Source organism: Tetrao urogallus, assembly GCF_951394365.1.
Source record: "Tetrao urogallus genome assembly, chromosome: 17".
NCBI classification, from domain to species: domain Eukaryota; kingdom Metazoa; phylum Chordata; class Aves; order Galliformes; family Phasianidae; genus Tetrao; species Tetrao urogallus.
The window spans coordinates 9,444,062-9,465,296 of NC_136830.1; the positions used below are offsets into that span (position 1 = coordinate 9,444,062).

At 47.9% G+C, this 21,235-nt stretch overlaps 1 protein-coding gene across 1 annotated transcript in view; it reads right to left on the reverse strand.

Moving 5' to 3' along the window:
• Positions 1 to 213: 213 nt before the first annotated feature.
• The window catches only part of BICDL1 (BICD family like cargo adaptor 1), a gene marked incomplete at both ends in the record, with an annotated part of 41,115 nt that continues 20,093 nt past the window's right edge, over positions 214 to 21,235 (reverse strand). Inside the window, 9 exons of the mRNA XM_079543968.1 lie at positions 214 to 414; positions 3,811 to 3,931; positions 7,044 to 7,174; positions 8,687 to 8,830; positions 10,061 to 10,279; positions 10,752 to 10,931; positions 12,344 to 12,490; positions 13,744 to 13,755; positions 14,353 to 14,469. Coding sequence (XP_079400094.1) covers positions 214 to 414; positions 3,811 to 3,931; positions 7,044 to 7,174; positions 8,687 to 8,830; positions 10,061 to 10,279; positions 10,752 to 10,931; positions 12,344 to 12,490; positions 13,744 to 13,755; positions 14,353 to 14,469 — 1,272 coding nt within the window. The remainder of the gene's footprint in view (positions 415 to 3,810; positions 3,932 to 7,043; positions 7,175 to 8,686; positions 8,831 to 10,060; positions 10,280 to 10,751; positions 10,932 to 12,343; positions 12,491 to 13,743; positions 13,756 to 14,352; positions 14,470 to 21,235) is intronic.

A 21,235-nucleotide genomic window follows, 5' to 3' on the forward strand; every position in this document is an offset into this window, starting at 1 on the left:
TCCATCTGTAGCACAATGTCAATTTGCAAATTTCCAATTTATGTAAACATTTGGTTCAGACCAGGTGCGGTGTTAATAGTGCAGAGTCTCAAGGTTAACTCCTTTGCCCCTTCTTATTCCCGGTGGATCAGCGTTGGGTCCATCAGCAAGCTGGGCAGCTGCCCCCTCCCCATCTTGAAGCAAGAATGGTTGGAGAGGTTTCTCTTTTTCAAGTTAATTTTTCTTGAAAAAGGAAAAGAGACGGTGCCCTTCTGCCCCACTGGGCTCATCCCCCTGCGGCTCTGGCCGGAGCACAGGGGAGGGTCTGGCACTCTGCTTTGCGACGTAGCCACTGGAGAAGGAATAAGCAAGCTGGCTCCATTCCTTCGGGTGTTTGTCCATCAGCTGCTGGTCAATGACCCTGTGCATGTCATCCTGCAGCAGAGGGAGAGGAGATGGGCGTTAGAGGCAGCTGATGCTCGTGGGGAGCTTGTGTGGGGATGTGGGTGTGAAACGTGCCGCAATGAGATGGAGAAGGGATGACGACAAGCGTGGGGACAGCCCCAGCTCCCTGCCCAGCAGCAGGCTCAGCCCCAGTTCCCACTGTGAGGTCTTCTAGTGAGTGAGAAGGTAACTCGCATTGCTTGGGGGATGAATTGCTTGAGCAGACTTGCAAACCAGGGAATGGCAGAGCTGTCTGTGCAGCCCCACTGAAGGGCCCTCCTGGGGAAGGCGCTCCCCAGAGCAGAGGGGCTGGGGTCAGGCACAGGCCCACAAAAACCCCATGTGGGTCTTGTCACTTCGGTGCTCATCCCTTAGCCCCAGCTCCTTTCCAGTGGTACTGGCAGAGTGATGGGAGCTCTCTGACTGACAGCTTGGCACTAACAACTGCACTCCAGTTTTTTGTTTGTTTTTTGAAGCACTGGAGATGCTGTGGTTTAATCCATGTTTGCAGCGGAGTGAAGTTGCTCCACACAAAACAATCAGTCAGCTGTACTGCTGCTAATGACACGTACTGATGTGCTCCTTGAAAACCTGGCTGCAATTTGACAAAATCTTAAACTTTCAGATACATTATTTCTGCTATAATTGTGTAATTAAGCTGGAGATTAGTGAAAATCCATGTATGCAGATTAGCCCCATGGGAGATGTCACTTATTCTCCCATGTTTTGGTCCCTGATTAGGACTGACAGTGCTGGCTGGTGAGAACAAAGTTATCTGGGCAGACTGCAGGATGAGAAGTGCCATTTTGGGGGGCTCTGCACACAGGGCAGGGCTCAACTGTGTTTTTTGGGGTACCTGTGGACCCCACCAGTTGGGAAGGTTGGAAGAGTCTCAGCAGTTGCTGATGTGATGGACCTAGCAGTGATGGTACACAGCCTCTGCTGGGAGAAACCCTCAGGTGGAGTCTGGGTGACCTGGATGGCCACCAGAGGCCATTGCCTGTGGCCCTAGTGGGCTCAGGTGACCTCCCAGCCCTGTGTCTCCTTGGGACAGCATGGAAGATGGGGCTGCTCAGGGCATTGTGTGCTAGCACCCATAGCCAAGGGCTACTTGGGATCCTTGTTTTAGGAGCTGAAATCACTGTGACACAAGGAAACTTGTTTTTTGTTGTTTGTTTTTTGGAGTTTTTTGTTTGAGCAGATAGATGCTTCTCCATCTGGGAAGCTGCAACATGACTGGTGTTGAACTGGTATATGCCTCTCTTTATCACTTCCCTTCCTTCCTTTACTGCTCCAATCTCAGTTTCCCACCTGGATTTAGACATCAGACTTGGTGCTGCTCGCAGCTGGGCTATTTGGCAGTTTGGGGAAAGCAGTGTCCTCTCTGCCAACCCTGGGACCCACAAGTGGGGCTCAGAGGAAAGAAAAAAACATGGGAAAATGCCACTTCCAGGAGGGAAAAGGATTGATGGCCATGAATTTAGTATTTGGGGTGTCTCAAGAAAGCACAAGGGTGCAGAGCTAAGTAGACAGAGGAAGCTTTGGACTGGAAAGGGAAGAGGCAGAGGGAGAGTTGAAGAGGTTAAGGTAAACATCAACGTTAATGGTTTCTAGAGGTGAAGCTGCCATGCAGAAATTTATAGCAGTTGGATTTGGAAAGCAACTCTACTATCATATGAGATGGACATCCAGCATAGCAGATTCACCTTTGGTTAATCACATAATGAGAGATGGGTATGATTTTATATAGAGTCATCATAGAATTGTTTGAGTTGGAAGGGACCTTTAAAGGCCATTTAGTCCAACCCCCTGCAGTGCCCAGGGACACCCACAGCTCCATGAGGGCTCACAGTCCCATCCCCTGACTGTGGGTGCTGCAGGGATGGGGCACCACTACCTCTCTGGGCGCCCTGTGCAGTGCCTTGCCACCCCATTGTAAACAGCTTCTTCCTTATATCCAATCTGAATCTGCCATCTTCTTTTTGTTTGAAACCATTTCCTCTTGTCCCATCAGAACAGATCCTGCTAAACAGTCTGTCCCCTTTTTCCTTATAGACCCCCTTTAGATACCAAAGGCTGCTCTCAGCTCTCCCCAGAGCCTTCTCCTCTCCAGGCTGCACAGCCCCAGCTCTCAGCCTGTCCTAACAGGGAGATGTTCCATCCCTTGGAGCCTTTTTGTGACCTACAACAGGTCCATATCTTTCCTGTACTGAGGACTCCACATCTGAACGCAGTGCTCCAGGAAAGCTGGAGCGTGTGTATATGATATACATACACATATACAGATTAGGTGGTACTAGTAAGCAGCTGAATTTACACCACTCATTCAAACTTGCAGAGTGCTGCATATCACTTGCTAGATAATGAGGCTGAGAAGTAAAATCCCAGCCTGCCCCTCAGGAATTTTCCTGATGCTAGACAAACTGAGCACACAGCATTAACGACATGTGGACCTCAGCTTGGCTTTCCCCATGATGACCTGGGGGCAAAGCCTCGCTGCGGGGTTCTGCCCCTGATGCTGGGGGATGCGGGGCCCTGAGGAGTGATGAGGAACCCCCGCTGGTTTCTTGCCAGATGGTGGTGAGGACAGAGGTGGATGCAGGTGGAGACAGCAGTGAATGGAGCAGGCGAGGTGATGGTGGGTGTTCGGTGGGTGCAGGGATCTCACCTCAAAGGCAGGAGGGGTGTACGACTAAAGCTGTTGGTACAGGAACTGAGAAAGGCCACTAGATCAGAAACCAAAGGAGCCAGATAGTAAAAAGCCCTGAGGAAGCAAACTGTAAGCAGGAGAAAGAGAAGAAGAAAAAAGAAACGAAAACACGGTGGAGTTGAAACAGGAGTGAGGTTGTATGGGAGAGGTTTCTACCGGTCAGGTTGGGGGGTAGTAGAGTCGGGGTCTTGCAGGGTCTGCACCAATTTCCTGTACTGACCCGGACCTTTTCTCTTGTATCTGCTCATTTTCTATTAGCCATGCTCCCTCAGCGCTGGTTTCTCAGAGGGCTCAGCTTTGTCTGCCATCAAAGCTCTCTGCTTGGCACGGGTCCGTCCCACTGACCCTAAGAAGGACATCTCTGGGGCATCTGCCCTCACCTGCTGTGGGTTTGGGATCCGATTATTCATTTATTTGTTTATTTTACCTTGGTTGAGAGCTCTGATTTTAGCTTTTCCATCGTGCCACATCTTCTGCATTGACAACAGTGCTACGCAGTGGACCAGTGACCACAACATCCCCACCTCCCACCTCCTGCTTGGCTATAGGAACAGATGTGCTGCATCTGCATATCTCGATGCTGAGGGCATCCCCCACACGGACACCCAGGTGGGTTCCTCTGCTGTGTGCTCTGTATGCCCTCAGACCCTGCCCTGTGGCAGTGGGGAACTGCTCACCTGCCAGGCCTCCAGCTGCTGCGAGAGGTTCACCTTCTGCTGGATGGCATCCAGCAACTGGCTGTTGAGGGACATCATGTCGATCTTGCACTTGGCCAGCTCCACCTCCACAGCGTTCTTCCTGGGGGGAGAGCAAGAAATGGGACTTTTCACTTCATTATTATTATTATTATGTTCAACATACCCCTCGGAAGTCAATGATTTATTTATTTTAATCAAAAAAGGGGCTGGAATCTTTAGCAGGGTCTGTGTGATAGGACAAGGGGAAATGGTTTCAAACAGAAAGGAAAGATTTAGACTGGATATAGGGAAGAAGTTTCTTACACTGAGGGCAGTGAGGCACTGCACAGGTTGCTCAGAGAGGTGGTGGTGCCCCATTCCTGCAGACACCCATGGTCAGGGAATGGGGCTGTGAGCACTGATGGAGCTGTGGGTGTCTCTGTGCACTGCAGGGGAGTTGGACCAGTTGCCCTTTAAAGGTCCCTTCCAACTCAAACCATTTTATGATTCTATTTAATTGGCAAGTCCCTAAATCCTCAGCAGTTCTCCATTGTTTTCTGGTCTATTTACCTGGCCCAGAAGAGTGGGCCAGAACTGCAGAAATTCTTACCTTATAAAATAAGCAGATTTTAGGTAACATCATGAAAAATAGGAGAAAATATTCAGATGTGCTGCTCTACAAAATAATATTGTACATCTGAACGATGTGCAGGATCTGCCATTAAAAATGGAGGACTAAAATGAGTTAGAATCTCTGTACACATTATTTTTGCATTTCTTCTGTTTACTAATGTATGGGAAATGAAATGGAATGCTCTAAAAAACAAAGACCCCTTTTCTGCCCAGCAATATGAAAAAATAACCCTGCAAAAACTACAACTCTGCTTTCAGTTTCTAGAGATGGGGCCTGGGCTGAGCAAAGAACCGAAGGAAGGAATTTATCATAGCATATACTTTAACAGTTTACCATTCCTTAAAAAATCAAATTAATTATTTGGATTAAATAACAAGCTTTAAAGAAAGCTCTCGGATTCCATGGAGCTGTGCCACTCAGGAATGCCACTCTGATGTCATCCCAGGCATTCTGAGGGCAGGTGAGCCCATGGCTGAACCCTGGTGGTGGGATGCTCCAGCTGCTACAGGGAAGCAGGAAGGAGTTATCTCCTGGGAAGGAGCAATTCCCTAAGCTGTCTGAGCTGGGAAATGCTTGCTGTGCTGGGAAGCATACAGGTAGGTGCAGGCTGCCTGGCCACAAACCTGAAGTTATCAATTAATTGCTGTGTGATGGGGAAACTGTAATGTGACTTGCTGGGAACGATTTGTCTTTGAAAATATTTTGGGGAGGAATAATTGCATCTTATTAACTGTCTCTCATTCATCACTTCCTAGCAGCTCCCTCACGCTCCCCTGCAGAAGAGCAATTTGGGAATCTGTGTTTATATTCCAGGTAGCGATCGCCGAACGCTTCCTGTTCTAGAATCCTCTTTTCCTATTGCTTCCCATGTTTGCCAAACTTCAGCTTCAAGCTAAAAATGTTCCACGCCAGATGTCTGCTTCAGGCGGTGGTTTTATTTTTGTGCAGCGTTGAGTTGGGCTTTTTTTTGAACACTTCAACAGCCGTGACTTAACCCTTGAGGTGCAGGTGGGCTGAGCACTGCATGCCTGCTGGGCAGCTTGCTGCTATGCAGCATCCCCTCTGTCTGCACGATGACACTTTCATTCCTAGCATCTCTATGCTGTCTCCTTTCATTTGCAGCTACTGCTCGTTAATCACCCACCACTCATCCATGCACACTTGTCACGTCCCCTTCCTCTGGGCTTTATAGAGTCATTAACCACTGTGAAGAAGCTGTACCCTTCTGCTCCTGGCTGTGGGTCTGAGAACCTGAAATAGCCTTTTCCTCTGAAGCTCCCCACTGCTGCTTGGATATTACAGTGGGATTTATTGCACGTTGCCATAGCCACAGCAAGAACCAGCAGCCCACAAGCACAGGAAATGTCAGAACAACGTCTCTGCACGCGGCTGTGCAGCTGGGACACTCCTGCTTTATGCCAACAGATGGAGGTGTAACAGAGGACAGCAGTGGGAATTTGGAAGCTGGATACCTGGGCAAGAGCAGCATGGGTGAGAAGTTCACTTCAAAAAAAGACAAAAGGTCTCAGCATGGAGATTTAGCTCCCTGCATCCTCAGAGCTGCAATGCTCTCACTTCCTATTCTCGCAAGCACCTGAGTATTAGGTGTGTCTGTAAGGAGATACACTGGTGGTGTTCTGGCCAGCTCATTTTGGAGGAGATTATCAGGACTTTCCTTTCTACCTAGAGGATGGGGGATGAATTATTCTGCCCATTCTTCTTGAGGAAAAGAACTCAGGGCAGCACTGTTCTGCAGGGTTGCAGGGTGCAGAGCCAAAGGAGGAGGTATGGGGTACAGGGCAGCAAAATGGCAGAGGGCTGGGAGGAGGAAGATGGGGAAAAATAAAGATTCAAAACAGTGTGAGAATCCCGACCAGAGGAAAAGATAATTGCAAAAAAGACCCAGGAACAGGAAAGGATAGAGAGTGAGCAGAGAAATGCTTTAGGGATGAGGTCCAGGCAAGGCTGCAACAGAGATGGGCAGGGAAGCAAGTCTTGTGTGTTAACGGAGCTTATAAACAGGAGGGGAGCCAACTTTCATTTCACTCCTTGAAAGGATAGATAACAGCAGGACAAGGGGAAACGGTTTTAAGTTGAGGGAGGGAAGATTTAGGTTGGTTGTCAGAGGGAAGTTCTTTACTATGAGAGTGGTGAGGTTCTGGAACAGCTGCCCAGAGAGGTTGTGGATGAAGGTGTTCAAGGCCTGGGTGGGGCCCTGGGCAGCCTGGCATGGTATTAAGTGGGGAGGTTGGTGGCCCTGCATGTGGCAGGGGGGTTGGAGATTCATGATCCTTGAGGTCCCTTCCAACCTGGGCCATTCTGTATATGTGGAAGAGCAAAAGAAGAAAAAGACAGGACAGAGTTAGGGATTCCATTTGCTTCCCTAAGGTTGTCGTGTGCCACACACCAGCACCACGGATGGCAAAATCAGGGCTCACAGCATCCTCCAAAGCCCCCTAGTCCTGCCATAGGGTAGCTCCTAGGAACTCTTAAGCTCCTCCAGCGTTTCCCATCACCAGCAGGGCTGAGACCGGCCACCCTGGAGGCAGGTGCTCCTGTACCCCTAACGCAGCCTGGCTCAGGCTGTGTCCCCACTCACTTGGCGATGGCCTCGTCCCGATCCCGGATGGCCTGCAGGAGCCGTTCGCTCGTCTCCTTGTCTTCTGCAGCTCCCCTCAGCCGGTCCCGCTCCTCCTTCAGCGTCGTCATCTCCACGCTCAGCAGTGTGACCTGAGCTCACAGGGGAGAGTGGAACAGCCAGGATGAGCACAGGGCAAGGGAGGGTGGAAAACAAGCCAGGGGGCAACCTGGAGACTGAGGTGCCCTGCCTGTAGAAGCTGCAAATCTAGCAGCAAGAGAGATTGTTTTTCCTGTTGGTTTTTTTTTCAGGAGAGGGAACAGTTACATCATTGCGTCTTCTGAAGCGGTGCTAAACTGAAGACAAAGGATGTGAAAGTTCCCTTTCGCACCACAGAAGGTGTTACTGGCACGTCTTACATTTTTAATTAGACTTCAAAATGCGTGCAGAGTCTTAAATAGTCTGGGAAATGATCTATTGGTTTGGTCCTGTGTGGAGCAAGTTAATAGGGTGTGAAATCATGGACGGATTCACAGTATTTCATACACATTTCTTTGTCTGTGGCACACGCTCGCTCTGTTATGCTCCTCTACCACCTGGAAACCCTTCCAGCACCTGACCCACCTCCCTTGAATCCTCAAAGGAATCTTCACATGAAGGGCAGACAGCTCCCACAGCCCTGTGTGTCCATCAGTTGTGCTCACTTTTTGGACAGGGTTGTGTTTTCCTTTTTCCAAAAGGATGCGGTGAAAGGGCAAAAGCAGCCAAGGGTGGTAACCCCATTCCCTGCTCCAATGCAATTGGTATTGCACGAGCAGCTGTGCCAAAGGCTGCTTCTACCACAGCCTCCACATCTCCTGTGGCATGTGGAGCCTTGTCCCATAGAAGACAGGCTTTGCCAAGGGTGTCTTTGGGTGTCTCCGCTTGCTGCCTTTGGAACATGACCTCAAGATGATGCCTTTGCTGGCTTCAGTGTGGATAGATGCGGTCTGATTCAACGCTCTGGGTGTGGGGTTTGGATTTGGGATTGGATCGTTTGCTGCTGTTGTGTTTGATTTAGCATTAACCTTGTTGGTTCAGGGGTGTGGCATGGTGCCAGCTTGGCCATGATTAGGGCTCCCTGGGTGTGCAGTTAGCACGTGTCACGATGCTGCAGTGGGAAGTGCTGGAAGGGTGTGAGCCTTGTGCCACGTGCAACACAGCAGTGCTGGTTTGTCTGTTCAGCAGATGCATCTGTACTCAGGTAAAAGCAAATTATAAAATAGAAAAACAGGACTTAGTGCAAGATGGGTCAGAATGGATGCCTATGGGTTCCAGCACCCCATATCAAGCAACCCTATATTCTGGGATCTTCTGCTGAGAAAAGTTTAAGTCAGACGGGCTGGCTGCTAAAGCAGATTGGGTAAAAAGTTCAAAAGGATATTTGGTTACTTGGGATGATGTCTGGGATGGGCACCCGGACACCTGCAAAGTGCAGAAGCTCTGATCCAAACATGCACGAAGCCTCTGCACTGGGTTTAATACAGATTTCCTTATCCAACTGTAGCTGGTGCTCACCCAGATCCTTCTGGGCTACTCACCATGGTGATCTCTTCTACAGAATGTGTGTCTTGGAGATGAATGCTGTGTTAAAAGGCCATCTGCAAAGTGTGGGCATTACTAACCTGGCTGTGCAACCTCTGCAGCTCCTCCAGACTTTGCCTCAGTTTCCCCCGTTCTCCCTCCATTAACTCCCTCAGGGCTCTCGAGTCCTCACTTGTTCTCCTGATCTGTTCCTCTAAGGAGTCATCGTCGCTCCGCCGAGAGCTCTGGCAGCAGGAGAGAAATCTCTTGATCAGGTTTTTATTGTTTGCTTTTTCTTTTGCAAAGGGCAGTTGCACGAATTTGAAGGGCAGTGCTCTTAGCTCAGCATAAACCAAATTCACTGAGACCTAATGACCCCACGTGGGACTGCATTCTGTGTTTGCAAACCTGTTCCAGGACTCTGTTTTTTTCTTTGGCAAATACCACTTCACCTCCATGTTCAGCTTCCTACCAGCTGCTACAGTTACTGAAATGAGGAGGGTGACAGCTTGCACGTGACTCTGCATTTGCAAGGTCTGCACTGCCTGCATCAGCATGGCCTCTCAAATAAGTCATGCTAGCAATGCTTGCAGGTGATGAAAATAGTCTTCATTTTTTATACTTTGCAAAAATCCAGGTGTTTTCTTGTAATTCTATGCTCCTGTGGATGCCATCCCCTCACAGTGCCAAAGGTGTATGCCTTAACACCACTGCATACCAGCAAAAGCCTCAAATGGTGATGGATTCATGGTTGGTCTCACCAAAACATCTGTATGCAGCCCCAATCGTAGAGCCAAAATTTACCTGTACAGGGGTTACAAGGTTTTACTACACTATTGCTACAAAGACAAATCATAACAGAAATAACTGAACTGGGATGCAGGCAACCATCTGCAGTATTTCCATGTTGGAACTCAAACTTGCTGCAAGCCTTAAATCTCCTTTCATTCATTTCCCAGAATAACTCTCAGATTGACAAGAGTTGCTCAAACACGTAACCTTGAAATCCATGGGGCTGAAATCCCATGTGCTGGTTTGGCTCTTGGCTGACGTGAGGGAGGATAGTGATAGGACAAAGGGGGAATGGTCTTAAACTGAGACAGGGGAGGTTTAGGTTGGATATTAGGAGGAAGTTTTTCACACAGAGGGTGGTGAGGCACTGGAACAGGTTGCCCAAGGAGGCTGTGGATGCCCCATCCCTGCAGGCATTCAAGGCCAGGCTGGATGTGGCTCTGGGCAGCCTGGGCTGCTGGTTGGCGACCTGCACACAGCAGGGGGTTGGAACTGGATGAGGGCTGTGGGCCTTTTCAACCCAGGGCATTCATGACTCTACGATGTTTTGACAGAGAGCAGGCAGTGCGCCAAGACAGCTCTTCCCCACGGGCTTTCTCAGAGACAAGGGACTTCAGGGTCAAGTGAGAGCCTGTGACATCTTGGGCAAGGAGACACGGGCAATAACAGTGCTGCCAACTCACCGTGGAGTCTGCCCCATCCAGCACGTTTTGTATCAGTCTTTTCAGCTCGCTGAGAGCTGCCCGTAGGCTGCCGGCCGGGACATCTTTGGCTGATGAGGTTTCTGAAGACTCATCCATGGAGGAGTCCGTGGAGACGGCGGAGTCTGCGCTGTCATTTCCTCTGAGATGGGAGCAGAGATACCGCACTTGGCAATATGCCTCCCAGAGCTGCAGCCTCAGCTGGAACGAGAGAGCCCCAGGTAAGCTTTGGGTGTCAAGGCTGCAGAGGTCCTCCACCCCCACTGCAACGAGGCGTGTGATTGCTAAAGCTCACAAATATTCACCTGGTTTGCTATATTGGTTTTGAAATTTATTCCTAGAGTTGGGACGACAACCCCAACAGAGGTGGGGTGGTGACACACTGGAACAGGCTGCCCAAGGAGGCTGTGGGTGCCCCATTCCTGGAGGCATTCAAGGCCAGGCTGGATGTGGCTCTGGGCAGCCTGGTCTACTGGTTAGTGACCCTGCATGGAGCAGGGGGGTTGAAACTAGATGATCATTGTGGTCCTTTCCAACCCAGGCCATTGTATAATTCTGTGATTCTATAAATTTCTGGCTGTGGGCTCAGCTTCAAGCCCAGATCCAACATTTCACATCTCTTTCTGGGCCTGGTGAGGTCCGTGGGCATTGTCAGGGGCAGGAGGGCAAATACCTGTTCTCGTTCTTGTTCCAGCTCCTCTGCCTCCATGCTCTGCTCTATCTCAGACAGCAGGGACGTGCTGGTTGTGTTGAAATTTTGGAGACTTCTCTCCTCGCTGAGCTCTTCTACCTTCCCCTGCAGCTGCCGGTAGGACAGCCGCACCTCCTGGAGCTCCATCTGGCTTTGGTGCAGCTTCCAAAGAAAATTAAACAAGCAGAGGAAACAGTGTTAGTGGAGGTGATATGGACTGGATGAAATCTCTTGATTCATGAAGGACCTGAAACGGAGGAGGAGCTGGCATGAAAGAGGGTTTCCAACCAGAAGGAAAACACTCTTGGCTGATGTTACTGTTTATTGGAGCTAAGTAATCTCCAAATGTTATTAGACACTGGAAGATGAAATCAGCAGGTTAATCTGTGCTAAAATGAGGAATGCTGTGAAGAAGCTGAGACTTGGCTGAAAAAAGCTTACTAAAGCTAACACAACAGAAACTGAACCAAAAAAAGAAAAGCAATATAAACACACCTTGAAAGACGTCTCCTTATAACTATAAACATTCTGCCACAAAACTCTGATGTCAAACTCCCTAATTCACTGCTTTGCAACCTGAGTTAGTGGAGTGTTTGAAACACACAAGACGCAGCACTGGCACTGATTTGTTTTGGGGCTTATCCGTGGTCACCCAACTGTGTGATTTCATAGGCACTGAGCTGTGCTCTGCCTGGGCAGGAGCTGTGCACGGGGCTGGGGCACAGCCAGGTGTTGTGTGAGCAGCAGAGCTGAACGTGCTGGGGAGGGTGCTGCTGTCTGACACATTGGCAGCTTTTTTTGCCTCTAAAGAGAGGGAAAAAAAAGATTCTGACTGTTCTGAAGAGCTGGGGGTGCAAGAGGTTGTCAGATGTGAAGAGAAAGTAAAGTGAGGTACAATTGTGCTCTCTATGAAGATGCCCAAAGCTACAGCCATGCCAGCTTTTCTCCAGGGAGCGATGTTTGGTGAGATGGAGCTTGCTGGGAAACCACCCGAGCTATGAGAGCTTCACCGTCCTCCAGGCTAGAGTAAATGACCCCCTTCTGGAGCCAATGCTGCTATTAAAACATGAAGTGATATGAAACACAGTCAGTGTTTTCTGCTTCCTTTTACATTTCCCTTCTTCTCCCAGCCTTCCCTCCTGCTCCTTTGCTCGGCTCTCCCCCCAAATTGCTCTTTGTATCAAGATGCTCCATCTTTTTTTCCATCTCCACGGAGAACAGATCCTTGCATTTTATTCCCTCACAGAATCATAGAATCATTACAGTTGGAAAACATCTCTAAGATCTCCGAGTCCAACCCCAGCCCACCCCACCATGCCCAATAACCACATCCCACAGTTCTGGAACACTTCCAGGCATGGTGACCCCATCACTCCCTCAGCAGCCTGTGCCACTGCATCACCACTCTTTTTCCTAATATTTAACCTGAACCTCCCCGGTGCAACTTAAAAAGATGTTCAGTTCTTCCATCTCCCAGTTCCTTGTTATCTTTCCGGTTGATTTTACCCCAAACCAGATCCTTGGCCCATTTCCCACCTCCTGTCCTCTTCCCTCTCCCATTGCTGCCTTCTCACCTGCAGGTCCTTGTCATGGCTTTGTCTCTCCAAGATGAGGACTCGGTCCTGCAGCTCCTCCACCGTTCCCTGAAGCAGGTCGTTCTCCTCCATCATGGCACTAAGGCGATGCTCCAGCTCTCGCTTTCTGTCCGTCAGCATTTTGATCTGCAGAGGGATGAGAGCTGGCTTGAACCCCATACTTTGCAGGAAGTGCAGATGGGGGAAACCACATCCCCATGAGAGAAACGAAGCAGAAAAAAAACCCCAAAATATACGTGTATGTATTCAGCACCTATGTGCAAGAGAACAACTGCTACCCCTTCTACCCTAAAACTTGCAAGAATGAAACTAGCTACTGCTCCAGGTCCATCCCTGCCTGAGCAGATGGTGGGATTTTCTGCTGCATGGATGCTGGAGAGCACAGGGAGGAGAGCCCCTGAGCTCCTGCTCCCTGCGGGGCTGTGTAATGCACTGCCTGTATGCTTTTCTAAATTGTTGTACATTCACCAGGTTCTCACTGGGGATTTTTCTTTCTTTTTATTCATGAAGGCTCCTTTCTGTGCCACGCTTATTTTTAATTTCCCAGAGATGGGATGCCTTTAAAATTGGTTCATTTCTTTTAATTGTCAAGGGCGGTGATTTTAGGTGAGGAGGGACAACGTGCCAAGCAAAACCTCTGTGATTCACTTAGCTGGGAACGGTGCACAGGATGAATCAGCACCAGCCAAGGTCACATTTTGTTTAACCAAGAAAAAGGAACCTTTTTTCCAGATTTGTGCACATGGGACCTTTGAAAACTGTGTATGCTGTTCTCCACTCCAGTACAACCCTAAATATGCCCTATGGTCTCTTTTCAACTCCTTTCAACATGGATGACAGACAAATTCGGCATATCCTACTGTTCTCTTGGCCTCTATGGGCTCCTGTCTTTTGTTGTTTTCCATGTTGCTGGAAATGTTTGGCTGCACGAAGGACTATTAGCAAAGCACATCTTGCTGTTTCTGCAGGGTAAAGGCTGCTGTAGGTATTAGAAAGCTGCTTGTAGGTGAGTAATTGTTTCTGAGCTGTCTCTTCCCACCACCGTCATGATTTGTGTGGGTTGGAGAAAAGGGGTACAAGGAAAATAAGAGGTATAATACAGAGATTGTACTGAGAGCATTTGATATCCAAACCAGTGATGAACACGCTGTGAATGACCATGTAAGAGAAAGCCAACGCTCTGTACTAAATAATCCCCACGGGGCCCTTCCAACCCCTGTGATTCTGACTCCAACGTGGGCCCTGAGCCATGCAAATAGGGAAGACAGATCTGGAAAGCAAGAGATGGGAAGAAGTCGAGGTGAGGCATACATAACGACATGCATGCATGGTGATTGGGTGCACGTGTAGGCAAGCGCCCTCCAAGCCTCCATACTTACTTCAAGGACCTGCTGCTCCACACCGAGGGGAGGGGAAGAGAAGGCGAGGGACCAGCAGGGAGCAGGTGGGAGCAGGAAAGAAGAAATTGAGAGATTTTAGGAAAAGCTCTTCCAGATAGCTTAAAAAGAAGCAAAGTGGCAGGGTGGTAGGGTTGGACACCTTCTACCCCACTAGTTCCAGTGATTCTCATCAGGGAAGGGAAGTAAAAAATGCTATACATCCTGCTAATGTATCGTTCTACTTCCATGCATGACTGGCTCAGAGGTAGGGGAAGATCGCTGCTTTCTTTGCAAGCATGGGAAACAGCAAAAAGGACCCAAACCTTACAGATCTTCCCACCATGGCCTTAGAGGTTAAGCTGTACAGACAGAAGCTCCATGGTGAAGGTCCTGGAAGATCCTTCCCATCCATTCATTTTGCAGATGTGCTTGTGGCTGAGGCAGTGCTTGACGTTGTCCTTTGCCAACCTGGCCAGCACAGCTACCAACCTTCTCCTCGCTCACCCCAAGCAGCTGGTTTTGTTCACCCAGCACAGAGGGGTTCGCCCTATGGCTTACAGCAGCCCTGAACGCTGTCTGAAGGAGCAAGGCCAAGCACAGGTGACTCACCTCAGCCTGGAGGCTCTCGAGCCGCACGATGTGTTGATTGCTGGAGGAGTTCTTCTCCCGAAAGTCCTCCCGGAGCGTGTGGACCTGCAGGGAGAGCTGCCGCTCCACCTCGGATGCCTGCAGGGAGACACCAGCTGCATTACCATGGGGGGCTGTCCCATGGCTGGAAAGCACAGATCACCTCCCGTGCAGCAGAAGGTCTGCAGACCTGCCCTCATATGACTTCTGCACAAGCCCTGGTTTTGTTAGAAACTCTGAAGTTAGTCGAGTTTGGACCAGGGAAAATCTCTTTCTGGACAGGAATGAAGGAGAGCAGCCATTTAGATAGACCACGCTAATTTTCCCTTGGGTAAACTTTCCCTTGGAGGACACAGCTCTTAAGTTTCTCTTGCTGCAAAACAGCATCCATCGTCCAACATCTCCCATCACCCATACGGAATTTAGTTTTCCTGAACACACCCAGCTGGGACTAAGGAAGAGACCAGGCACTGGGGGACCCGATGTCCATATCTCCTGGGATACCCCATTATATTTACGCTTCGTAAACCTCCAAACATCTTCAGTGCAGATTTGAAACAAGTGTCCTCTGCTTCTGATCCCTAGTTCCCGTCAGGGCCAGACAGAGAAGCATCTGCTCCAAAAGACTGTCAGCTCTGGGCTTGGCCCTCTTTCCCATTTCGAAGGAGGGATGCCCTCGTTATGCAGGGTGCTTTGAGGACAGCAGAAAGGCCATTCCTTACCTACAGGATGCAGACGCTGTATAAACGACAGCTTAGAACTTTACAACCCTGTGGACAGTTTTATTGCTGTTTTTCACATGGTGAGCACACTTGTTTAGGTTTGTAAGAGAACATAAGGTTTTTATGACAAATCCCTAATGAGATAGCACAAATGGATGGTTTTCTGTTTAATTAGCCTCCATTACGCTTAGGCACAGACTTCTCCCCTGGCAGATTAACTGGAAGTGAATTAATCCCCTTCAAGACCCAGCATGCTCAATGGGAAATGCCATGAGCAGCCCCTATGCCTCAGCCTAGGAAGCAAGATGGGTGGGAGGGATGGGGACAAGAAGAGAAAACCCCTATCATTGTCAGCAGCTGTTTGGGAGTGCATTCTGGTGTCTGTCAGGATTTGACCAGGGGTGCTTGGCTGCTGGAGAGCTCAAGGCAGCAGCTCCACCAAAGGGTGCAACGATTTTGCTTCAAGAACTGCCAACCCGAGGAAGGAGCACACAGATCCAGCCTGAGCTGCTCATCAAAGCAACACTGCCCCTTCTAAGGATGGTCCCCGAATTTCTGCAGCATGGAGTCACATAATCCAAATCAGAAGCAAGAGACATTGGCTTCCAGAATGACAAATGTTTTCCAATAGTAAGAAATCATTTGCCTACCAGTTGGTTTTAGTTTTTAGTTCCCTTCCTATCCTGGATAAACATAAGCAGTCTTCTTGCTTTCTTTTAAAGTCTCACATCAAAGGCCATTGCACACTCCCCCTCATTTCCTCATTTGTTTATTTAATAAAGTTCCCTTGCACAGGCAGAGCACACAAAACACAATATCTGCACAGCACTGTAGGAAGGGGTTGGCTGTTTTTCTTCCTTTAAGCAGCTATAGATCTCAAGGCATCCTGAGCCGCTATTAATTGGTGACACTAAAGGAGATGGATGAGTTGTGCTTTCTGTGAATGATTCACTTTGCATTTGTAGAGGCTGCTGGAACATCTCTGTGCTGAAATACTCCGTGGGGGCTATCAAGGATGAGAAAGCACCAGATGAGAAGCACTGAAGGACTTCGCCTGTGAGATGCTGACCACACTCTCAACGAGCACAAGTGGTACGAGATGAGATGGCATGCCAGCACCCAACGGTTAATTGCAAAATGCCATCTATATGCTTGAACAATTCTAGGTGCAGACAGTACAAGCACACAGCATAGCAGTGAAAAAGAAGGGAATGTTAATGGCATCGTAAAACCTCTGGTAAGACAGTCTGTAGCTGCTGGTTCTGGTTCTGGTTCCTGTGCTCAGACTGGAGAAGGTGAAGGAAAGGGCTGCAAGGGCGATCCAGAATATGGCAAATCTGTTATATGGAAGGAGACTTAAAGAGGATGGCTTGTTTCGTCTCATGCCATGAGAGAGGGCTCCCTATAAATACATTGTGGATAAGCACACAGAAGGAAGTGCTATTAAAGCAGAAGCAGAATTTTGGCAGAAGAGCTGATGTGAATAAACTGAGTAAGAGCATATTGAGGCTGGGAATTGGAAGATTTCTAAGTTTCCAAGGAGCTGCAGTAAGATTCCTCTTCTTGCACAATTACAGTAAGAGGAATGGTAGCAAAAATGAATTTTGCAGTGGAGCTGGATCACTTCATCACCCAGAGTCTTTCAGAGGCCTGCCTATGACAGAAGGGAAATGAATTGACCTCAAAGGTCTTTTCCAGTTCTACAGTGCTTGCAGGACTGTAAGGTTTATATTAACCACCTCTACATCATCATCTGGAATTTATCTACTTGCTGCTTAGCTTACACACTCACACATCTTATTCCTGCAGCTGCAGCCCTCTGAAGGAAGAAAGGACTCCCCTGCTGCTAGTTAATGCAGACAGTGTTGTTGCCTCAGCCTACACCATTTGCACTCTATCTGGCACAGTAGAGAAAAGTAAAAATAATTCTTTAGCCTCATACAGTGCAAAATACTATCCTTGAGTAACAGTTTGACAGAAATAAACAGGAATGAGCCCATCATGTCTTTCCTTACACAGGAGAATGAGGAAAAATCCTCATCTGCTTCTTCTAGGCAGTGAAATGGCTGATGCATGTGTATCACTTTTTGAGTTTTCATAGACAAGGCAAAGTCTGCTGAGCTGAGCTGAGGTCACACAACCCTCCCTATAGTGCTGCAGAGTTTCACGCTACATTTGTTTCTGAGGTTATTAATACTGCTGCCAAATTATCCCTCCTAATTGATTAGAAAGTCGAGATTTTCACGTTAATTTGCATAGCACATAGGAAGCCACCTTGACAGCATCCAATATTCTGCAGGTTTTACGATGTATTTTCATATGGTTTCTGCATGGGTTATCACACTGTTGTCAGCATTTGCATGTTGTGCATGTTTGTTTTAACCCACGAGCTCACTATTGATTATTTCAGACATCAGTGTCATCAGGGGATGTAACCTTCTATCTACATTTTCCATTCACCGCTCAAATAAGCCATGGCTCTCATGTCTGTTGAACTGAAAAGATGTTCCTCTGTCTCAGCCAGGCTGGCTCTACTCTTACTATACAAGCTGTAGTGCTTCCTCTTCCCCATCAGTGCTTTCCTATACAATAAAGCCTACACCAGCTGCCCAAGGGGCAGTGGGTCACCATCCTGGAGCTGTTCCAGAGCCATGGAGATGTGGCACTGAGGGACGTGGGCAGTGGGCATGGTGGGGTGGGCTGGGTTTGGGCTGGGGGATCTGAGAGGTCTTTTCCAACCTCAGCGACTCTCTGAAAATAAATGTAAATACGGTGGGTCACTCCTGTCAAGAGGGGCTCTGTAACATTTGGGATTGGCTGTGAGAAATGAACGCCTCGCTGATCAGTTTCATTCAAAGAAAACCTTCTCTGGGGAGAATATTCGCTCCATAAATCTAACTTTATACAGAATATCTGGTTATAAGTCATGTCAGGAAGGAAAAGAGAATGCAAAGACAGAGCAGACTGTAACTGGGTAAAGAAATCAATGCTGCCATATGATTTGCTTCTACAAACAAGATGATTCCAATTTAACAAGGGATACTGAAGATTTACTTGCCTAAAATAGATAAGAGAAGCACTAATTAGTGCTAAATTCATAAACCCCAGAGAGCATTACACCTTGCATTAATTTGCTCATCACTGAATTCAAGGGACTCCCTGCTCCCACTGTGGTACTGTTAACACTCCATAAAGCACAGGGCACTTCCCACTAGTGAGAGCACACCTGCTGAGCTACTGCAGGTAAGATTTACTTCCTAGCACAGATTTCTTTCTGTTCAGGACCCATCTCAGCCCTCAGCTCACTCCCCAGTGACCTTGCTTCCCACCTGCAGCTCTTCCATTTAAGTGAGACCTATGAGGTGGCTGTAGTAGAGACACACAGCATCCAGCCAGCAGAGTCCTCATTGGCTCCTGACATGAAATCATACATTTATGTGAAACTCTCAGCAGAATACAGAGCAGTTTCTTACTATTGCCTTCTTTTTTCAGTGCAACTCAGGCAAACTACTCTGTACCTGGCATTTGGTACCTTTGCATCATGTACTTTCACACCCAGCTATCTGCAACAAGGGCTCCTCTTGTTATTCCTTCTTATTCTGAAGAGCCAATAAATCCATATCTACTCAGACAGAAGGGTTTGATGCAGCATGCTGCCTAACCTCCACTGGTGGCTCATCAACTGTACAGACTGGCATTGTAGGGTGCAGGACAGCCAGAGTGATCATGGCATCCTATGCTAACAGCAGATGCACAAAAGAGGAAACAAATAAGCATCTTTTAAGCACAAGATTCATCTGTCAATAAAATAAAAAATAAAAAAAGGAATGAAAGATCTAAAGGATGAGGATTCTTAATTGCCGCTCAGGAGCTTGGTAAGCAAGAAGACCTGGAATTGCTCTTTTCCAAGCAACAAGCTCAGGAGAGGTTACTGATGGGAAATGTCTCTTAGCCATAGCATTAAACCTACTTTATGAAACAGTGGAGGCAGCGGCATCTCATGTTAAAATCTGCTCTTGTCACACAGTCATGGTATTTTGGGAATGAGATACTTTATAGCTTGCATTAAAGTGAAAACTCTTTGCTGCAAATCTGTCTTTTACTCTTCAATTTTTCCCTTCTGTGGGACAAATAGGAAACGCTTGGCTTTGAAAACCTGAGTTTTAAAATAAAAAATGACAAGATTGAGAGTGGTTACCTCTTAGCACACTGCAGTGACACAAGGGGTTCTGGTGGCAAAGGGTTAATGCAGCATCAGCCCAGATGTCTCACACCTGAGCCACAAGGGCCAATAGGGGAGCTGGCCTATGGAAGTAGCTGACCTGTTTTTGTGTGAGGGGTAGGATTTGTGTTTCCCCTAGGAGATGAGAAGTTGTTGATAGAGTGTTAGATGTTCAGTTCTCAACCTGAAGCCCCTTTTGAAGGGGAAAACTGCCTGCATTGGCTGGTTTTGGTTGCTTCCTGTGTTTCATGTAGCTGGAGAGTTGGAAATGTTGCTGGAAATAGCTGCTGTTAACATCCAGGTAATACAATAATGTGCTGCTTTTTTTTCCTTTCTAAGGGTCCTTCTAATCCTTCTAATAAGGGGAGCAAGCTCTTGCTGAATCACAAGCAAAGCATGGAAGAGTGGGTAATTGAGGGTTTCCTGGCAATGCGGTTCTCTTTTCCTTCCCTAAAATGCTGGTTGATTTAGAGAACTAGTTTGCAAGGTAAACATCTGAACAGTTTTGGCAAAGAGCTCAGTGGAGTGAGTGTCAAATGGTGGCATTCCTCTTGTTTGTCTGTGAGAACACAGACAACTGGCTGGCTGAAGCCAACAGCCATTATCTTAGGCTAAATCATCTTACAGGATTAGGAACTGCTGCTCACAGCAAAAGCAAAGAGCTGAGTGCCATATGGGGGTATCTCAGGCTGGGTGTAATAACTCTAGATTCATTGTTTGGGAGAAATAGCTTCACAAGTGGGTGCCTATTGTATGCACGTTTTAGAAGGTGCTTAAACACAAGCCTCCCTTTTTTTTTTTGTGGTTTATTCTTGACCTGAGCGCTTGGCTCTTATGGAGAGAAAAATAGAGTGTGTGGAAAAATGAGTCAGCCAGCTTCCTGTGGGAGGGACTGCTGGAGCCCGCTGCTTTCAATGCTGCAATAAATTAGTGCTGGAGATAACTCAGAGGACAAAGTGTGCCTGGAGGACACGCGATGCTAAGTAGTGCAAGAAGTGGCTCTTGTTCTCCGTATGCAAATTCTGTGGGAGATGAGGTGGCCCTGCACAGTGGCTCCCAGGGCTGATGCCTGTCATTGGGCTCAGGATGGAAAGCTGGTTCCAGGGCTTGTTAATGGCAGCTCAGCTCCTGGGTGTCGAGAAGGAACACCAGCAGCTCTTCCAGCTCTGTGCTGAAGATGCACGTGGCATTGAATCAAACATCTTTTGCTCTGCAGTTTAGTTATGCACTTGTAGCTGGAAGCAGGGAGGCTTATAGCTTCCATCAAGTCAATGATTCTACATTAGAACCAAGAGGAACCATCAGGCCGGTTTCAGTGGAGCATAGCTCAGGTTCACTATTACAGCAGTGTTTAGGACCTTCTGGTTAGCAGACGCACCCCCACTCCCCCAGGTCTGGTTCCAAAGTCTTGCCTTGATCTAACAAAGAGAACTGGTAATGTTTGAAAGTGGAACGGTCTGTGTTTTGCATCAATAAATTCAGTTGTCTGTTCTGCTTGGTAATTTCTAATGCTTTCTTTCCATAAGTTATTTTTCCCTTGCAAAAGCCATATTTTTTTTCATGATAGTGCATTTTGGCCATGCTATTTCTAATGTGGGGGTTTTAATTCACAGTTCTCGAGCTCAATTTGACTTCTCAACTCAAACGATGGAAAATATTTCTTTCAGTAAACTTCTTGTGAGCAGTAAGCATGGGTCAGGTGGTAGCCTAATGAAATATGGCACGCCTGATCAGTTGATAAGCTGGAAAAATGAATATATAACAGTCATTAAAGCCATCTGGAAAGAAAAAATAGATGCTTATGATGGTGGAGGCAAAGATTGGTGTATCATACACTGCTGCTCTTGAGAGGCTTTGTTGTCCTTCCTTGCAGCAAGAAGAAGCCAGGACACTCTGCATGAAGCGGGGGCAGTGGGGGGTG